The sequence below is a fragment of the Triticum urartu genome, chromosome 2 (assembly GCF_003073215.2).
Source record: "Triticum urartu cultivar G1812 chromosome 2, Tu2.1, whole genome shotgun sequence".
NCBI lineage: Eukaryota > Viridiplantae > Streptophyta > Magnoliopsida > Poales > Poaceae > Triticum > Triticum urartu.
In genome coordinates, this window is record NC_053023.1 from 147,218,280 (window position 1) to 147,238,158 (window position 19,879).

At 46.8% G+C, this 19,879-nt stretch overlaps 2 protein-coding genes across 2 annotated transcripts; both read left to right on the forward strand.

The window, feature by feature from the left end:
* Positions 1 to 15,903: 15,903 nt before the first annotated feature.
* Positions 15,904 to 17,300, forward strand: LOC125541309. The gene is made up of 3 exons (XM_048704753.1): positions 15,904 to 16,074; positions 16,575 to 16,873; positions 16,973 to 17,300. Exons 1-3 carry the CDS (start codon positions 16,068 to 16,070, stop codon positions 16,979 to 16,981), a joined length of 315 nt encoding a protein of 104 aa, XP_048560710.1. The 5' UTR covers positions 15,904 to 16,067; the 3' UTR covers positions 16,982 to 17,300.
* Positions 17,301 to 18,062: 762 nt separating this feature from the next.
* On the forward strand, positions 18,063 to 19,647 carry LOC125541310. The gene is made up of 4 exons (XM_048704756.1): positions 18,063 to 18,292; positions 18,560 to 18,618; positions 18,721 to 19,110; positions 19,218 to 19,647. Exons 1-4 carry the CDS (start codon positions 18,286 to 18,288, stop codon positions 19,233 to 19,235), a joined length of 474 nt encoding a protein of 157 aa, XP_048560713.1. The 5' UTR covers positions 18,063 to 18,285; the 3' UTR covers positions 19,236 to 19,647.
* The last annotated feature ends 232 nt before the right edge of the window (positions 19,648 to 19,879 follow it).

Genomic DNA, 19,879 nt, shown 5'->3' on the forward strand with positions numbered 1-19,879 from the left:
CTGCCCTCCTCCGCTGGAAACCACGGACACGGAGCATCTCCACAACTTCCACCATGACACCTCCTCCACTGCGTGATTGCTGCTGCCTCCAGACTGAAAATGCAGCCACGGCTCCCCCGCCCGCCCACCACGGCGATGCTCGCCGCGTCCCCGCCAACAACGCCGCCGCACTTCCCACCACTCCATCGTGCGTGCTCTAGCGTCGGCGCGCCGAGATCCGCTAGGTTCCACCCACGCTGCTCCATCTCGCCACCATCGTTGTTTCGTGACTCAGAAGCAGGGAGGGGATCTGCGCAGCGGATCTCTGCAGGGCGGAGGTCCGCATCCACGACTGCCTGCAACGCGAATGGAGCCTGGTGGCGAAGGGAGCAGGGCATCAGACCGGAAGATCGTTGGTTTGATCTCGGATTTGGGGAGAAAACAGCGTTCAGCGCCGAGGGCCGCGCGGGATGTGGAGATCGCGGCAGGTCAGGTATGAGATGTGAAGATGCTGCTCGCGCTTCGTACCATGTCACGGACAAACCAAGAGGAGAGGGATCGGATTTTCGCGCTGGGTCAGTCCCTCACTGTCACATCCCTAGTTCTAGGATGATCTAGGCTAGCTAGTCATGTGTGCATCATGTTTAAATTTCATTTGACTTTGAAATGGGGATTTGTAAAACCCTCAGAAATCATTTCTGGAAATGACCCAAATAAAAATTGCTCCAAAAGGGTCCAAGAAAATGTTCATGTCTCTCTCTGAAAATATTGGGCACAGGTAAAATTTAAACCAATATTTTTAGGAGCTCATAAATATTTATTTTGGCCATTTGGAATTAATCCAGTAATTATTTGCGTTGGATAAATATTTTTATATATATATAATATTGTCCAATAATTCTGAATTTTGGTGAGGGGCTTTGGAATAATCCTTTAGGCCCCTGCAAAAATTGTCAGAAGAAAATAAATTGATTTAGTATTTTTATTAAATCAAAACAAAGGTCAGAAAATAGAAAAGAAAACAAAATGGGAAAATGCTTACCTGGGCCACCTGCGGCCTGGCACTGTGCCGGCCCAACTGTGCTGGCCCAGCCCACTGGCCACCGCACCATCCTCCACCTCGCGCCAGTAGGCGAGGCGTGTGCCCGGCGCGCGCGCGCGCGCTCCGCGCGCCACGGCACCTGCCTGCTTGTCCTCCTTCTCGTCGCCTGGATGCCCCGCGCGACGCCACGCACCACCCCGCACCTCTCTCACTCTCTCTCACTCTCCCTCCTCCCCTGGATCCCTCTCTCTCGACTAGCCCGAGTGCGCCGTCGCCGCCGCTCGCCGTAGCCGTAGCCACCGACTCCCCCTAGCCCTCTCTCCGTGTCTGCAAGCTCCGCCATGTCATTTTGCGATATACCAACTCCACTTGAAATCCAAACTCCAGGGTCTAGATGGCAAACTACCAGAATAAGCCATGGTAATGAAATCCTTGTTGACAGACTTGTATTCCTTGCATCACTTATAGCCCTCAAGTCTACAGATATTAACATCATCTTGGGTATGGACTGGATGAAAGCTCATCATGCCAAGATTGATTGTTACACAAGGTCTGTTCAGCTTACACACCCATCTGGCAAGATAGTCACCGTCTCCACTAGAGTTGCAAAGCGTCAACTCTATTCTCTTAATGCCAACCCTCTTCCAGACCTTGAAGATATCCCGGTAGTCCGTGACTTTCCGGATGTCTTTCCATAGGAACTGCCAGGTATTCCACCTGACAAAGATGTAGAGTTTGTCATAGATCTTATTCCAGGAACCGCTCCAATCTCTAGGAGACCTTACAAGATGGCACCCTTAGAACTAGCTGAGCTTAAGATACAACTCGATGAATCCTTGCAAAAGGGTTTCATCCGTCCTAGTTCTTCTCCCTGGGCTTGCCCCGTCCTCTTCGTCAAGAAGAAGGATGGAACGGACCGAATGGTTGTAGATTATCCTCCCGTTAATTTGGTCACGATAAAGAACAAGTATCCGCTCCCCAGGATCAACGACTTGTATGATCAGCTCGCTGGATCCTCAGTCTTTTCCAAGGTGGATTTGAGGTTAGGCTACCACCAAATCAAGATCAGAAATGGGGATATTCCTAAGACGGCTTTTGTCACTCGTTATGGTCAGTACGAGTACACCGTCATGTCCTTTGGTCTAACCAACGCTCCAGCTACTTTCTCTCGCTTGATGAACTCGATCTTCATGGAGTACTTAGATAAGTTCGTCGTGGTTTACCTCGATGATATTCTTATTTACTCGAAGAACGAGGAAGATCATGCCGAACATCTTAGACTTGTGCTAGAAAAACTCAGAGAGCACCGCCTTTATGCCAAGTTCTCCAAGTGCGAATTTTGGTTGCCAGAAGTGACCTATCTCGGCCACGTAATCTCTGGTAAGGGCATTGCTGTCAATCCCGAAAGAGTTCAGGCCGTTCTTGATTGGACTCCGCCTGAAACAGTTAAGCAAGTTAGGAGTTTCCTTGGTCTAGCCAGTTATTGTCGCCGATTCGTTGAGAACTTCTCTAAAGTGGCCAAACCTCTCACGGAACTTCTCAAGAAAAATAAAAAGTTTGAGTGGTCCCCACAGTGTGAGCACGGTTTTCAGGAACTGAAAAGACGCCTGACTTCTGCTCCCATACTTGTGCCACCAGACTTCACTAAGGACTTTGTTATCTATTGTGATGCCTCACGACAGGGACTAGGTTGCATTCTTATGCAAGATCGCCATGTGATTGCCTATGCATCTCGACAGTTGCATCCACACGAGGAGAATTATCCTACACATGATCTAGAGCTTGCAGCCGTAGTCTATGCACTTAAGACCTGGCAACATTACCTTCTTGGTAAACGTTGCGAGATTTACACGGATCATCAGAGTCTCAAGTATATCTTCACCCAACCAGATTTGAACCTTAGGCAAAGATGTTGGTTGGAGTTGATCTCAGATTACGACTTGGCGATTACCTACACCCCAGGCAAGGGGAATGTCATGGCTGATGCACTAAGTCGTAAGTCCTATTGCAACAATCTCATGTTGCAACAGGGCCAACCACTTCTCCATGAGGAATTATGTAAGCTAAAACCTTCACATCGCTCCTCATGGATTCCTTTCTACCTTGGTGGCGAAACCTACTCTTGTGGATCAGATCATCTCTGCTCAGAAGCAGGATACGGGAATTTCCCGGATCAAGACAAACATTAACAAGGGAGTTGGTGGTAGTTTCTCTATAGATGATCGTGGTGTTGTTTTCTTTGAGAGTCGCTTGGTGGTTCCCAAGAATCAACATCTTCGACAATTAATCCTTAAGGAGGCGCATGAATCTCCTCTCACGATTCATCCCGGTAGTGCTAAGATGTATCAGGACCTACGCCAGAGGTTCTGGTGGACTAGGATGAAGAGAGAAATCGCTCAGTTTATTGCTAATTGTGACGTTTGTCGTCGCGTGAAGGCAGAGCATCAGAGACCTGCTGGCACCCTTCAACCTTTAGCTATTCCTGAGTGGAAATGGGATAAAGTTGGTATGGACTTCATCACCGGCTTTCCCAGGACCAAGAAAGGGAATAATGCTATCTTCGTAGTCATTGATCGTCTTTCCAAAGTGGCTCACTTCCTACCTGTTCGAGAGAATATCACTGCTAGTCAGCTCGCTGACTTATATATTTCTCGAATAGTGTCACTTCATGGTGTTCCACTAGAGATCAATTCAGACCGTGGTAGTCTTTTCACTTCTCATTTCTGGGAGAGTTTCCAAACTGCCATGGGCACCCATCTTTCCTTCAGTACCGCTTTCCACCCTCAATCAAGTGGTCAGGTGGAAAGGGTCAATAAAATTCTCGAAGACATGCTTAGAGCTTGTGTTATCTCATTCGGTATGGATTGGGAGAAGTGTCTTCCCTTCGCTGAGTTTGCTTATAACAATAGTTACCAATCCAGCCTCAAGAAAGCTCCTTTTGAGGTTCTGTATGGACGAAGATGTCGAACACCTTTGAACTGGTCAGAACCCGGTGAAAGACAATTCTTTGGACCGGATATGATCCAGGAGGCGGAAGAGCAAGTTCGCATCATTTGTGAGAATTTGAAAACAGCCCAATCTCGTCATAAGAGCCAGTATGACCGTAGTCATAAGGAAGTGGCTTATGAAGTTGGCGACAAAGCTTACCTTCGGGTTACCCCTTTGAAGGGTACCCATCGATTCGGTATCAAGGGCAAGTTGGCTCCTCGTTACATTGGTCCCTTTCTCATTCTCGCTAAACGAGGAGAGGTTGCCTACCAGTTGGAACTACCCCCACATCTTTCTCGAGTTCATGATGTTTTCCACGTCTCTCAACTCGGGAGTTGCTTCTTGGATCCCATCCGCGGAGTGGACCACGAAACGCTTGATCTCCAAGATAACCTCACATATCGAGACTACCCTGTTCGCATCCTTGATCAAGCAGAGCGTGTCACTCGACGTCATAACATCAAGTTTCTCAAGGTTCAGTGGTCTCATCATTCCGAGATAGAAGCTACTTGGGAGCGTGAAGATCATCTTCGACTTGAGTACCCCGCTTTCTTCCCGCCGACTCCTGAATCTCGGGACGAGATTTCTTCGAGTGGGGGTGAGTTGTCACATCCCTAGTTCTGGTATGACCTAGGCTAGCTAGTCATGTGTGCATCATGTTTAAATTCCATTTAACTTTGAAATGGAGATTTGTAAAACCCTCAGAAATCATTTCTGGAAATGGCCCAGATAAAAATTGCTCCAAAAGGGTCCAAGAAAATGTTCATGTCTCTCTCTGAAAATATTGGGCAGAGGTAAAATTCAAACCAATATTTTTAGGAGCTCATAAATATTTATTTTGGCCATTTGGAATTAATCCAGTAATTATTTGTGTTGGATAAATATTTTTATATATATATATAATATTGTCCAATAATTCTGAATTTTGGTGAGGGGCTTTGGAATAATCCTTGAGGCCCCTGCAAAAATTGTCAGAAGAAAATAAATTGATTTAGTATTTTTATTAAATCAAAACAAAGGTCAGAAAATAGAAAAGAAAACAAAATGGAAAAATGCTTACCTGGGCCACCTGCGGCCTGGCACTGTGCCGGCCCAACTGTGCTGGCCCAGCCCACTGGCCACCGCACCGTCCTCCACCTCGCGCCAGTAGGCGAGGCGTGTGCCCGGCGCGCGCGCGCGCTCCGCGCGCCACGGCACCTGCCTGCCTGTCCTCCTCCTCGTCGCCTGGATGCCCCGCATGACGCCACGCACCGCCCCGCACCTCTCTCACTCTCCCTCCTCCCCTGGATCCCTCTCTCTCGACCAGCCCGAGCGTTGCCGTCGCCGCCGCTCGCCGTTGCCGTAGCCACCGACTCCCCCTAGCCCTCTCTCCGTGTCTGCAAGCTCCGCCACGTCTGCGTCTACCTCTCCGTCGAGCCATGCGCCTCGGGAGGCCCTGGAGCGCCTCCATCACCGTCGTCTTCATCTCCGTCCGCCGTGGATCCCCATCACCGCACCATCGACCTCAGCGCGTCCCCGAGGTCGCTGACGACGTCTACGATCTCCCCGTGAGCTCTACTTCGTTCTCCCCTCCTCCCTGTGCTTGTTTGCCCCGCCTAGCTAGCTCAGCTGCCGCGCCCGAGACCTCATCGCCGCCGGCCATGGCGCCACCGTGGCCAGAGGCCGAGCCAGCCGCTCCCGCGCGTGTCACCGTGCTCCTGGTGACGCCAGGAGGCCGTAGAGGGCCTCCGCAGTTCCTGTCGTGCCCCGCAGCCCGTTTTCGCCCGGAGCCGTGCTCCGGCCGCTGCCTCGAGCTCGTTTCCGGCGAGCTCAGGCACCCCCGCAGCCTCCCGCTTACTCCAAATGACGTGGACGAGCTCCAGCTCCTCGTCCGTGATCTCCGCCGCCTAAATGGTCGCCGGAGGGCGTTTTCCGAGCCCTCCGCCGTGTTCGGCCTCGCCGGCGGTTAAACGCCGGTGGGGTTTGACCCCTTTGACCTCGCGGGCCCGTCAGGTGGGCCCCATGGGTCAGGTGATTAGCTTAAGGCTAATCACCATTTGCTAACCCCCTGACACTGACAGTGGGCCCAACGCCACTAATTTTAATTAGATTAGTATAATAACTCCCTGTTAACTAACCGGTCACTGACGTGTGGACCCCACACGTCAGGTTTGACCTGGTAAGCCCCGTTGACCTGCCGACGCAGGAATGACGCAATGCTGACGCAATATTTCATTTTCTGGTTTAAAAATAATTAGGAAATTCCAGAAAATGTTCTAAACTTCAAAAATTCATAGAAATTCAACCGTAGCTCAGATTGAAATAATTTATATATGAAAAATTATCAGAAAAATTCAATCTATCCATCTGTACCACTTTCATGCATGTTCAACCAACTTATACCCACTGTATAAGTGAAAACATGATAATGGCATTTTAAATGCTAAATATGGAGTTTGCATATGAAACCTTGGTCCATATGGACTTCATTTAAATTGTTGCTAGATGCATTAGTGCAAATCATAACATTATTACCATGTTCATGCATCATAATGTTGCATATGTTTGTGTCTTGATTTCCAACACCGTTCCTTCTCGATAGGTCCTGCTCCGGAAAGTGTTCGAGAGTACCTATCAGTGGAGCAGTGCCCCCCTGTTGATCTACCAGGCAAGCAACCCCCCTTGTTCATTCCGATACAATCCCACTCTCTCGTTTTTGCTCTCCTTTATTGCATTAGGACAACAATGATTCAACTGCTACTTTTTGCTGCGGTAGTTGAACCCATTCCTCTGCATGACCTGTCATTGCCACAGTAAATAGTTGAAACCCACTAGCGTGTGTAGGAGTTGATTGAGCCATGTGGTGTTCCTACCATGCCATGCCTGCTATTGCTTAGAGTTGTGTCAGGTCTGATTCATCGGGAATGAATGGGAGTGTTATGATATGTTCTGGTGCTGAGAGTTAAGCGTGTGAACACGATTTGGTAAAGGTAGCGGTGAGAGGCCATGTAGGAGTACATGGTGGGTTGTCTCATTGGGACCGTCCTTAAGAACTGAGTTCTGTGTAAGTCGTCCAATGACTAGCTACTACCACACATTGGGCTCCGAGCGCTCCAAGCTCTCTCGACTTATTAACCGCCTTGAACTCTGTCCAGGAGTTGCAAATAGTTTCTGGTGTTTGTAGGTAGTGCTATTTTTCTACCAAGTGGCACCCGGCAGGGTGGACTTGGGACAGACTAGGCACACGTGGCCCGGTGTACCGAGTGGCACCCGGATGGTGGGCTCGGGAACCCTGTACACATCGTTTGAGGCCGTGAGCGAAACCCCGGCCGGATCTCCTTGCGGATGGAACCCGAATAGGCGATAAACCTGGACTAGAGTCTTGTGTGGTTAGTTAGGTCGTGGCCGACACCCTCGCCAGGCTTCCGCTTGAAGGTTGCCGAGATACATGAAGTGTATATGGTGATAAGTGGTGAGAGCGTGTGAAGAAGTACACCCCTGCAGGGTTATCATGATCTATTCGAATAGCCGTGTCCTCGGTTATGGACTTCTTGGATGCTTACGTGGTACATAGACAACTTTAAGTGGATACTCTAAAATGCTCAAGACAAGTGTGAGTGCTATGGATGGCCTTCTCGTAAGGAGACGAGGATGGATCCATAGTAGTGTATTGATGTGGTGATTAGTGGACTCGTGTGCGCTGCCTCATCTCAAAGAAGTTTCTCGTTGTCGTAGAACAGGATAGCCACTGAGTCAAAGCTGGCTTGCTGCAACTAAACCCCACATTACCTTCTTGATACAAATGCATGTATGATAGGATCTGATGTAAGTCTTGCTGAGTACCTTTGTACTCACGTTTGCTTTATTTATGTTTTGCAGGTGAGACATCTGTCTCACTAGTAGTACCGCTTGGACTTTGACGAGTAGCTTGTTACCTCAACTACGATCTTGTACCTTGGAGGGACTTGTAGATAGTCAGGTTTCTTAGCCTTTTTCTTTTGTAGTTGTCTGTAATCAAACATGTAATGCTTCTGTTGCTTGTATGCTCTGAATGATGGGTCATGTGACCCCTGTTTGTATTAATGCTATGTGGCTCTTCTGAGCCTTTATCTATATGAGTTTGCGTTATGTTGTGATGCCATGTTGTACAGCACATACTTGCATGTTATGCGTACGTGTGACGTGTATTGCTATGTGTGGGATCCGACAATCTAGTTGTTTATCCTTGGCAGTCTCTCTTATGGGGAAATGTAGTCTAGTGCTTCCTTGAGCCATAGTAGTCTGCTACAGCCCGGTTCACCGGAGTCCTGCTAGCCCAGCACTACTACTCAGGACACTTGACTGGCCGGCATGTGTATCACTTCGTTCCTATGTCTGTCCCTTCGGGGAAATGTCACGCGGTGACATCCGGAGTCCTGTTAGCCCAGTGCTACAGCCCGGATTCACACGCTGCTGACCGACACGCTCAATGTGAATCATGTATGCCTGTTCCCATAGGTTAGTGCCGCTTTGGGTTCACGACTAGCCATGTCGGCCCGGGTTCTCTGTCATATGGATGCTAGCGACACAATCATATACGCGAGCCAAAAGGCGCAAACGGTCCCGGGCCAGGGTAAGGCGACACCCGTGGGGATACCGTGCGTGAGGCCGCAAAGTGATATGAGGTGTTACCGGCTAGATCCATGTGATTTGGAATCAGGGTCCCGACACTCACTCCAGGGGTAATTTTGAATTGGGCATCGGGGGAGGCCTGTTCTTCCTCCCGGGCTCAGAGGGTGAAGTGGAAGATCTTCAGAGAGCTGCAGATCTGACTGCAAGTAGAGGCAGCACATGGAGGAGGAGAACAGGGTTGCGGCTGAATCGGGTCCGTCTTGAGGTACGATCGGGATCTCCTCGTCTCTGTTGTGGGACTCATACGGAGGATGCGGGAGATGGAGCAGTGGTGCCACCATTGTTGGTCTTCGAGAACCTGGGTGGTTTCCAATTCAAAAATCTGCCTGATCCAGGAGATAGAAAGCGAGATGACCAAGTCAACGTGGCCGCCAGGTCAGCACCTCAAACAGGGCCCAGTGTCAGTGAGTTGGGTAGAGAGATTGGAGGTGACTTCTTCACCCAACTGTGGGCGGATGAAGGGGATAAATCAGACGCCTCCCCTAGGGTTTCTAACCAGAGAGTGGTGGTGGCGTGGATCCGCAAATCATTGATAGAGGCCAAAAAATTCGGTGTTGAGGATTGCCACCCCGTCCTGGAGAGCGAGAGTGTTAGCCAAGTAGCCACCCAATTCAGCATCTCAAGATCGGGGTGGTTCCAAGATCCAAAGGTAGTGTTTGCTGCGTTCCTTGAGAAGGTGAAGATGGGAGAAGGACGCCGAGGAAAAGGCAAAGGTAGGGGGCAGGGCGAAACCAACAAAATCCGGTACCCCAAGATGAGTTTCAACACTCTAGGCTGCCGCCGGTGATGTATGTATTCCCCCCCCCCCACCACAATTTGGGTTCCCAGGCACCCCTCCTTGGGGTTTCCCAGGTGCATACCCCCCATACCCACCTCCCCAAAATTTCCCAGTGAATAATCAGTGGGTGCCGCCAGGGCAATCTCATGCACCCCCAGGAAAAGGCTATCAGGGTGGATTCCAACAACAACAATAAGCAAGTGCAGGGGGCAGAAAAACCAGTCTGGAAGGGATAAACAGAAGAAGAATTTGAACAAGACTAGCTCTAGCAACAGTGCAGAAAGTAAAGAGAAGATGGTCGTGGACTTCACTGAATATAGTCAATCCATGTGCTATAACTGTGGTGATCCAGGACATCCACACACTGAGTGTGGAAAACTAAAGCTATGTTTCATCTGCAAGAGTGCCACCATGCTGTAAGTGAGTGCCCTGTCAGGAAAAGGCCACATCAGATGGCTAAATTTGTTGGTAGTGCGGCTGCAGGATTGGGATTCTATCACATAGAAGTGCCAGACATGGGACATAATGCTATTGGCAGCTTTAAAAACTATGGGGTTGTGTATAGTGAATCAGGAGAAATCAACAAGGAGGACTTGGCCAAGGAGTTTGCGATCATCTATAAAACAAATTGGCCTTGGCAGATTAGAACCTTTGGAAGGTGGTCTTACCTAGTGAAATTCCCACCACATATCTCAGTCGACCAGGTGGCTGGATATCCTTGTTTTGGTCTGTCTAGAGAAGACATTACTGTTAAGGTGGTAGCTTGGAAAGAAAACTTAGAAAAAAGAGACAACCTCATTGAAGTCTGGGTCCAAATGAGAAAGCTTCTTCCCAAATGGTGTGAGTGGTCTTCTCTTGACCAAATCACATCTGTGTTTGGACTTCTTGTGGAGGTAGATTGGCAACAGATGTTCAAAAGTATGTTTGAAGTGGTCATAGTCAAAATCCAATGTAGGGATCCCAACAAAATACCTAATGAAAGACTGTTTTCTCTAGAGGGCAAACTGGTACAGGTTCAGATCACTGTAGAAGTACCTAACCCTGTATCTGTAGAAATGATTCCTACAAGCTCTAGTGACAAGGATAGAGGAGAGGATACAGACAAGGGCAACAACAATGGCATGGACACTGATGGTAGGCTAGAGGAAGGAGGGAACAATCAGAAAACTCTCAATGGCAATGGTGGAATAGAAGACGGGATTGGGATGGGTGGAGGCAGCAATAGTGGTCAGAGGACTCATGCCTTGGCTGACACCGTGACTCCACTCAGTGAGAAAGCCATTTGGGAGGGCTTTAGAAAGGAACATGAGGTAGCAATTGAATCACACTCTGAGGGGTCTGAAGTAGTGCCTGCAGAAGAACCTGAAAGGGAAGTTACCAGATTCCTGTTTATTGAGATGAATGAAGAGCTTGAGAAAACTGAGGAGGAAATTAGCCTGTCTGAAACAAATCTTTAGGGGAGAGGTGAAGAGATGGTGAATGATGGAGAAAAGGATGAGGAGGAGGCCTATCTTCCTGATGATATCATCCCACATATGAGGAGGAGGAGGCTATGTTTGAACATGAGTGCAGGAAGAACCCAAAGAAACAGAAAACATGGAGCCTAGTTCAACCTGAAAGGAAGAGCACTAGAGTGAAAGGGAACATACCTATCATGGTGAAGGCTGAATTACTCAAGATGAGGAAAAATCTGGAGCTACCAAAAACAACTGTGAAAGGTATAATCCATTCAAACCCTTTTAATGTTCAACCTGTTGTGGAAATACTAGATATGACTGATGCTTTTGGTGTAGAGATTAGAGAGGATGTAGATCTTAAACAATCATCTACTCCCCTGGATGATAGTATTATAAGTTGTAGAAATTTGGTACGAAAGAATAAAGGTAAAGATAGAGGGGGAAGTATCATCAGTAGGAATAGACAGGGCAAGCACCCTGGTAAGAAAGGTTCCAAATGAGATACATCTTCTGGAGCGTTAGAGGGGTTGCGGCCCCTGGTAGACAGAGATGTATAGAGGATACTATTATGCCTTTAAATCCTGTTTACATAGGTTTTCAAGAGACTAAAAACATACTTTCTCTAATTCCTTTCTTAAGAACCTATTAGGTAATATAAATTTTGAGTGGAACTGGCTTCCTACCTCTGGTTCTGCTGGTGGCATTTTAGTAGGTGTAGATTTAGACAGGTTTAAAGTGGTTAGTAGGGAGATACTTGAATTCTCTGTGAGTGTAGTGGTTTGTAAGAAAGACACTGAGGTGATTTCTAGGATTACCATAGTGTATGGCCCTGCTTATGAGGAGAGTAAGCAGGAGTTTATTTCTGAGTTACATAGTATTTTTCTTAACTGGAATGGCCCTGCTATTGTAGGGGGAGATTTCAATCTTGTTAGGAATCAAACTGATAAGAACAATGGTAGAGTAGATTTTAAGTGGATTAACAGGTTCAACTCTTGGGTAGATTTTTGATCCTTGGTAGAAATTAACATGTCTGGTAGGATGTACACTTGGGTAAATAATCAAGCAGACTTGATTATGTCCAAAATTGATAGAATTTTCTGTACAACTGAGTTCGAAGCCATTTTCCCTTTAGCTAATGCTAGAGTCCTCCTTAGAAATGGGAGTGACCATACCCCTGTTATTTGGGAATCTGGTTGTGATGAAACTCCTAACAAGAATAGTTTTAAGTTTAAAAAGTGGTGGTTAATTGTTCCTGAATTTAGAGAAATAGTCTCTAAAGCTTGGAATACTAAGTGTTTTAGTTCCAACCCTATTGATGTTTGGCAGAGTAAGGTGAGAGCTTTTAGAAGAATAGCTAGAGGGTGGAGCGCCAACTTAGAGGCTTTTCTTAGGAAACATAAGAGGAAGCTCATAGAAGAATATGATAGAATAGATATATATACAGAATCAAATGGGATGAATGACATTGATAGGGATAGGATGAAGGAGATTTTAAAGGAGCTTAGTGATATATGGTGCAAAGAAGAGACTAAAGCTAGACAGAGATCTAGAGATAGAGACATTCTAGAAGGAGATAGGAATACGGCCTATTTCCAAGAAGTGGCTAATCAGAGGGGGAGGAAAAAATGATTTCTGGTCTGGAGGGGCCTGAGGGACCCACCTCTGACCAGGATAAGATGATGAAAATAGCTATGGATTTCTATAGAAATCTGTTTAAAGCTAAACAGAGACCTAATATTGCTTTGAAGCAAGACTTCTTCAGTAGTGAGGAGAAGGTTTCTGTAGATGATAATATTAAACTAGAAGCTAGATTTACTGAAGAAGAAGTTAGGAAAGCAGTGTTTGAATCTTATTCAGATGGGGCCCTTGGCCCTAATGGACTTCCATTTATGTTCTTCCAGACCTTTTGGGACATAATTAAAGAGGATCTTATGGCTATGTTTGAGGCGTGGTATGACCATGACCTAGACATTTTTAGATTGAATTTTTCCATGATTACCTTGATCCCTAAAGAAGAGGAAGCTAAAGAGATGAGGAAATTTAGACCTATTAGCCTCCTTAATTGTTGTTTTAAGATATTCACCAGTGTTAACTAATAGATTAGCTTTGATCATTGATAAGTTGATTTCGGAAAATCAATCTGCTTTCATTGGAGGGAGGTACATTTTGGAAAGTGTGGTTACTGCACATGAAGTGCTACACACTACACATTCCTCTGGTAGAAAAGGGATGATTCTTAAGATAGATTATGAAAAGGCTTATGATAGAGTTAACCTAGATTTTGTTTATGAGGTCCTTGAACTAAGAGGTTTTGGTAGGAAATGGATTAACTGGATTAAAAGTATTACCCAACAGGGATCCATTGGAGTCAAGGTGAATGGAGTTGAGAGTGATTTCTTTATTACTAGTAGTGGTTTAAGACAAGGGGATCCTTTCTCACCCTTTCTTTTCAACCTGGTAGTTGATGTGTTTGCCAAGATGGTAGTTAAAGGGTCTCAAGCAGGGTTGATCAAAGGATTATGCCCCAATTTCTATCCAGGAGGGGTAACCTGCCTACAATATGCAAATGATACTCTGCTTTTTGTAGATAATGATCATAGGGCGGCTGTTAACCTCAAATGGGCCCTGACTTGCTTTGAATTAGTTTCTGGTATGTCTATTAATTACCATAATAGTGAATTAGTCCCCATCAACTTAGAGGAGGAGGAGATCCAAACTTTCCTGGAGATTTTCAATTGTGTTAGAGGAAAATTCCCAATCAAATATTTGGGTATCCCACTGCATTTTGATAAACTTAGAAGAGAAGATCTGCAACCCCTTATTGATGCCCTTCTGGCTAGAATGGCTGGTTGGAGGGGTAAACTTATGTCCTTATTAGGGAGGGTCACTCTAGTAAAAACCTGTCTAGCTAGCATACCTATATATATATGGTATCTTTCTTCAAATTTCCAAAATGGGCAATTTCCTTGATCAACTCCCAACTAGCAAATTGTCTCTGGAGTGATGATGAAGGAAATCAAAAAATCCATTTGGCCAATTGGCAGTCTGTGTGTATGAAGAAAGAATATGGAGGCATGGGGATTCCAAATCTGCAAGATTTGAATCTATGCCTGATAGGGTCTTGGATCAAAAGATATGTTTGTAGTGAGGGATCCCTATGGAGGAGAGTTATTGACTCCAAATATAATACTAAGAGACCAAATATTCTTTGCTCCAATGACCCACGCCCATCACAATTCTGGAAGGGTGTGATGTGGGCCATGAAAGCAGTTAAGATTGGGTACAAATGGTCGGTAGGAAATGGTAGATCCATCCTATTTTGGGAAGATATTTGGTTCGGTAATGCTCCTCTTGCCACACAATTCTAGGATTTGTATTGCATTTCTAATAATAAGAACAAAACCATAGCAGAAACCTAGGATGGGAATACTCTTAGAATTTCCTTTAGAAGGAATTTTGATGAAGAGCTTATGCATCAGTGGTTTGACTTGGAAACGATTACTAAATCAATAGCCTTTAGGGGGATACAACCCATCTACACACCTGATGTGTGGAACTTGAAGGTCCCACCTAGAATACAGGGGTTTCTATGGCTCTTCTCTCATAACAAAATTATGACCTGTGATAATCTGAGGAAAAGAGGCATTCCAAAACCCTTGGAATGTGTACATTGCAGTTAAATAGAATCGGTTCACCACTTATTTTTTGACCGCGTGGTAGCTAAGTTGATGTGGAAAGAAGTGGAGATAAGTTTTGGTAGAAGCTTCCACTCCTTCTTGGCGCTAGCTACCTGTTGGCTCTGCAATAAGAAATTTGCTCATTTAAATGTGGTTTCTTCTGCAGTCCTATGGGGGCTGGGCTGTGGAACACTAGAAATTCCATTGTGTTTAATAGAGCTAAATGGACTTCTGTCAAACAGGTCTGGCAGAAGATAAGTCAATATCTAGGGGATTGGGTGAAACCTCACAAGGATCTGCAGGAGGGACAGATGAAAAAAATTCAGAGACCATCTGCTGGGGAGATTGTGATCGCCGCTGGAACTGGAACCAAACTGAAATGTCAAGAAAACCTGCAACAGCTGTCCTGGTCCAAGACCATCCAAGGAATGGCGCATGGAGGGCGCGCTACCCTGGAGCAGGTGAAGGATGATCCAAGGAAAGTGGAGGAGATCCATGTGGTCTTCATCCCCATGAGCTGATTCATGCTCGCCGGTCCTGTGTTGGCCTTTGCTGACCTAGTTCCTTATGCTGGAAGCTTATCGCGTTAAAAACTTTATATGTTGTAATACTTTTAGCGCTATGTTGAACCTGAGTTTAGACCAGTAGATCGTTTTTTTTTTTTTGAAAGCAGTAGAAACTAGGTCAGGAAAATGGAACCGGGGGACTAGGTCAGAAAAAAAATGCAGCCACCCATCCATGTACGGGTACGACCAATGTGGAGATCAAGCCACGACCGCGTACCTCCTCGTCGCCCGTATGCTGCCTGCATATAAAGTAGACCCGGAACCACGGAGACGGAGCATCTCCTCTGCTTGCTGGCGCCTGGCAACGTAAGCAGCAGCTACACGATTTGCCTCTCCAGCGCCAAGCCAAGGTTTCCGCTACCTGATAATTCGACTCTATAAAATTCAGAAATAATTTCCCTTCAACCGGCGGTTTCGCGCCATGGGAAGCGATGCTCTCTTTCGGTCCTATCGTCCGTTCAAACTATTTCAAATCAGTGTGTCTGTTTCGTGGACCTTAAAGTGAAACGATGGCGTTTTTTTTTTTGGGGGGGGGGGGGGCGGGGGGGGGGCGGGGGGGGAAGTGCGGATCGTCATGTGTGATTTGGAAAAAGCGAAACCAGGTGAAAACAAGCAGTCGATTTTACTGTCCCGAAAAGAAACGAGAAAAGAAAGAGGTGGCAATTGAGCTCTGAGATGAAGAAACGGAAACCTGAAAAGGCTGCTGTGCTGCTCCCCCCAGACTGAAAATGCAGCCACCCGTCTACGGGTACGACCAAAGTGGAGACCAATCCACGACCGCGTACCACCTCCTCACCCGTATGCTGCATATAAAGTAGGTGCCAACCCCACGGCAATTTCGTTACAGAGAGCTCCATCGCTGTTTCATCCAGAGCCCCGCCAATATCTCCAAAATTCTCCACGGTCAGGGAAAAGAGTGGTGCTAGAGAGATGGATGGTATGCTTGCATCTATGATCCATCCTTCTTGATTAATCGTCCTTGGTTTTTTCCTATTGGTAGTAATTTGTTGTGCTTAAGATCACCGGATGAATCTTCCTTATTTGTCACTTTTTCTGTCTTCCTCGTAGTAGAGCAATCTTGTTTCTTTTTTTGGTGATCTTTCGCGTTCGTATCAGTTCAAAACTGGTCGCATTCCGGCTGATTTTCCATGGCAAAGGTTCAATTGGGGGTTTCTTGGTCTTTTTTTGGCCCGGGTAGTGGCAACTCGCAAAGTTTCGCCTTGATGATCTCGCTCTGCTATTTCCCTCTCATGACACAAAGATTTGGTCATCTTCTTGTTTCTTGTTTCCTGATGATCTCGCTCTGCTATTTCCCTGCCATGTCACAAAGATTTGATCATCTTCTTGTTTCTTGCTTCTTGATGATCTCGCTCTGCTATTTCCCTGTCATGCCACCAAGATTTGATCATCTTCTTGTTTCTTATATCAACTTTGAAGCCCGCGATCTGCAGACCATGATCCTCAAGACGGCGGTGCCCCTGATGGCCATGGTGCTGCTGGTCACGGCGTCGACTGTCTCCATGGCGCCGTACGACTGTGCCTGCGCCTACCTTCGCGCGTGCTTCGGCAGCAACTACTTCCTGATGATCGGCGAGCTCTGCCAGATCAACCTGGCCCGTCTTCTGGCGAAGGAGGCCGTTCTGGCGCCGACGCTGGCGGCCCGGCGCTACTACACGGTGGGCGCCGTCGCGTGCTTCATGGAGCTCGCGCTCAAGCTCTACATGATCCTGGTGCTGGTGAGTCTTACTCTTTGCGCTGTGTCCGTCTCTTCTCTTCTTTCTCAAGTTTCGGCTTGATTTGGGCGCTAATGAACTTGCTCTCGTCGTTTTCGTCAGTGCCCCTAGGCGTGTGGATGTGCCTGCCCAAGGATCGAAGATGGATACTTTTGGAGTCTGAAGATGCGCCGTTTTGTTCAGTTATTATTACTACTACTCTGCTAAGTTTACAAGTTTGGAAGGGGCATGTCGTATGGAGTTTTAGTTTCAATTCAACTTGCCTGTCTAGAGATGTTCGTCCTTGGGTTTTGTTGTCTTGTTCCGTTGGGGTTTAGACTGTCTGCCTGTTTGTAGCAGCAGCTTCAGAGTTTAGACTGTCTGTATGAACTTGGACGGGATTGCAGCTTCGGAGTTTAGACTGTCTGTATGAACTTGGACGGGATTTGAATTTGTTTAGCTCAAGCCTTGGAAGGTTGGAACGTACTTATGTGACTGATAGGCTCTATTTCGTGAGCAGAATTCTGTCAACTTGTCTTCGGATTCTTCTCCAGTCTCACTGTCTGCGTCGCTATTGTTGTGACTACGGAGGGATGTTGAGTAACGTGATTGTATTAGGAAACATAGGTTAGACTATGAAATATTCTGGCTTGCCTTGTACTCCAAATAGATCATGTACTCCTATATATATGCCCACGAGGCTTAAGCAATACAACGAATTATTCCACCAAATCTCTCTCTCCCTTCTAACAAGAATTTCTCATTCTTGACACGGTAGTAATTTGCAACCAGTTGTCCAAATTTATTTTAGCTGCTCTGATGCTCTCTGTGCATTCCGAACTCCCGGTATGTGCGCGTAGGCAATCAGCTGTGTCTCACTGTCTTCCTGATAATTGCATGGTCAAACACCCACAAGTCGCAACGTGTGGAAACTTGAGCTTGGAGTGGTCTCGGGCCGTTTGTTGCACCTACTCTGAGGGTGATCGTGGTACAGCCCTCAAGGGGTGATACCAAGCCGGGAATTTGGTAACAAACTGCTGGTTATCTTGATTCAGAACTCAATGATAATTCTGTCTCCATAAGAAAACTCCAAGGAATTGGAATGCAACAAAGGTAACCATTTGGATTTGGAGTTACTTTTTCTTGAAGCCCAACAACCATTTGGACTCACTCGATTCAGAAACGAAAAGAGGAAAAAGCGGACAGTTCATAAAGCTGAAAACTGGAAAAGCTGCGTCGATCCTGCCCTCCTGCCACAAAAACAGAGCATCTTCCAGACTTGACCACCTTGACCATTCACAAGTCACAGCCAACCTCGCCTCCGCTCGCTGGCCCGCCTGCCTATACACCCACAGCGCCATCAGCCAGGTTTCCACAACAGAAGAACAAAAATCTTTTGTCTTGGGTTAGGAGGAACCCGGGCGAGACCAAGAGAGATGGCCGGTAGGCTTCACTGTACCGTTTGATTCATGTCTTGGGTTTTCTCTTGCTAGTTTGTGCTTGTGATTTATGATCTGCGGGGTGAAATTTCTCGTCTTTGTTTCTTGGGATTTGTTGGGGGGTTTTCCCGGCGTTAATTGCTCAACTAGTCACTACTGGCAAGCGTCACCTTATGATGTTGCTCTGCTATTTTCTTGATCTTCTTGTTTCTTTGCTCTGCTATTTGCTGCCAAGATTTAACCCACCTCTTGTCTTGTCTGATCTCTGAAGGCCGCAACTTGAGCGCTGCCGGAGCAAAGGAGGAGGAGGGGGAGCATGCCATTGCCAGAGTAAGCCAAACGCCCAATCCAATCCAACCTCTCGTCTAGTTCTTGCGTTCGATTCGGTCTCTCTCAGTGTCTTTGTACGTGATTTCCTTTGTTTCTGTGCAGCCGCCCAAGATCGACGTGGATACGCTCTGCCTACTCTACATGCTGCTTCTCATGACGATCTGGATGTACTCGTTTCGGCTCCGGTGGCCGGTGCTGGTCACCTACTACGCCCCGGCCATGGAAGCCGTGGTCACCTGCTTCTTCTTCGCGTTCGTCACCGTCCAGCTGCAGGTGCTGCTTGCCATCGCGCTGTCGGAGGAGCCCGAACCGTCGCTGCTTCCGCCTGCCGTGAACCAGTGGATCATGGCCCTCGCCGTGTGGATGTTCGGGGTCCTCTACTACATGATCTACGCCTCCCTGAGCGACGGGTATGCGGGCTACTGGGACCTGATCATGGCCGGGGTCGCGAGTGTTGTGAGCCTCGCCATGACTGTCTACAACATGCTGCAGGTTGTAAATTCAGTTCTTGTGCTCGTAGTTTGTTTCTTTTCGTAGAGTTTGGGCATTGTTGTGTGATGGAAGCCTTTAACCAATCCGTTTGCCGTCTGTTTTGGCAGCGCCCCGTCTTTGCCTAGCTGCGGATCGACGATGATTGAGCATCTTGGAACCTCAAGAGTGGCGACCTGAAGAAGGCCCAGACTTGCCCTTGCCTATGGCTGTTTACCTATTATGTTACTATTTTCGGCCTAGTGTTGGATGTGCTATGAGTATGTTGTTGGTTCTCCATCTACTATCTGAACTCAGGAAGGATTTGGCTTCATTTTGGGGACAGGATTAATGTGTTAGTACCTGATGTTTTGGTGAAAAATATCCTTTTAGGGAATGTTTCATGAAAAAATTGTTGTGGGGATGTGATCTTTTTCTTGCATTTTGGGCACTGGATCAGTGCCGCCTTGCCGGGCATTGGATGCTTGGTTCATGTTGATGGGGATGTGATCTTCTCTGTTCGTTAACTCTCTGTGGTCCTGATCGGTTTTGCTATTTAGTCAAAGTAATTCCAGACTGACTGCTATGGTGTTCTTGATGCTTGATTAAAAGTAGGATTTAGCTTCAGTTAAGTTAATCATCGATTTATTTCAGGGTTTAGTCTCTGTTCTTATCAGATTCTTATGTTAGAGAAAAAGCTGCTCTATGAATTAAAATGTCACCATGAAATAATCTAGATGCAGATAGGCAAGAAGAATTATAAGTTTGATAAAGGATGGGGGGTCAAAAGTAC

Coding starts and splice junctions, on each gene's coding strand:
- LOC125541310 (XM_048704756.1), top strand. Junction 18,619..18,720: donor GGGAGCATGCCATTGCCAGA/GTAAGCCAAACG, acceptor GTTTCTGTGCAG/CCGCCCAAGATCGACGTGGA.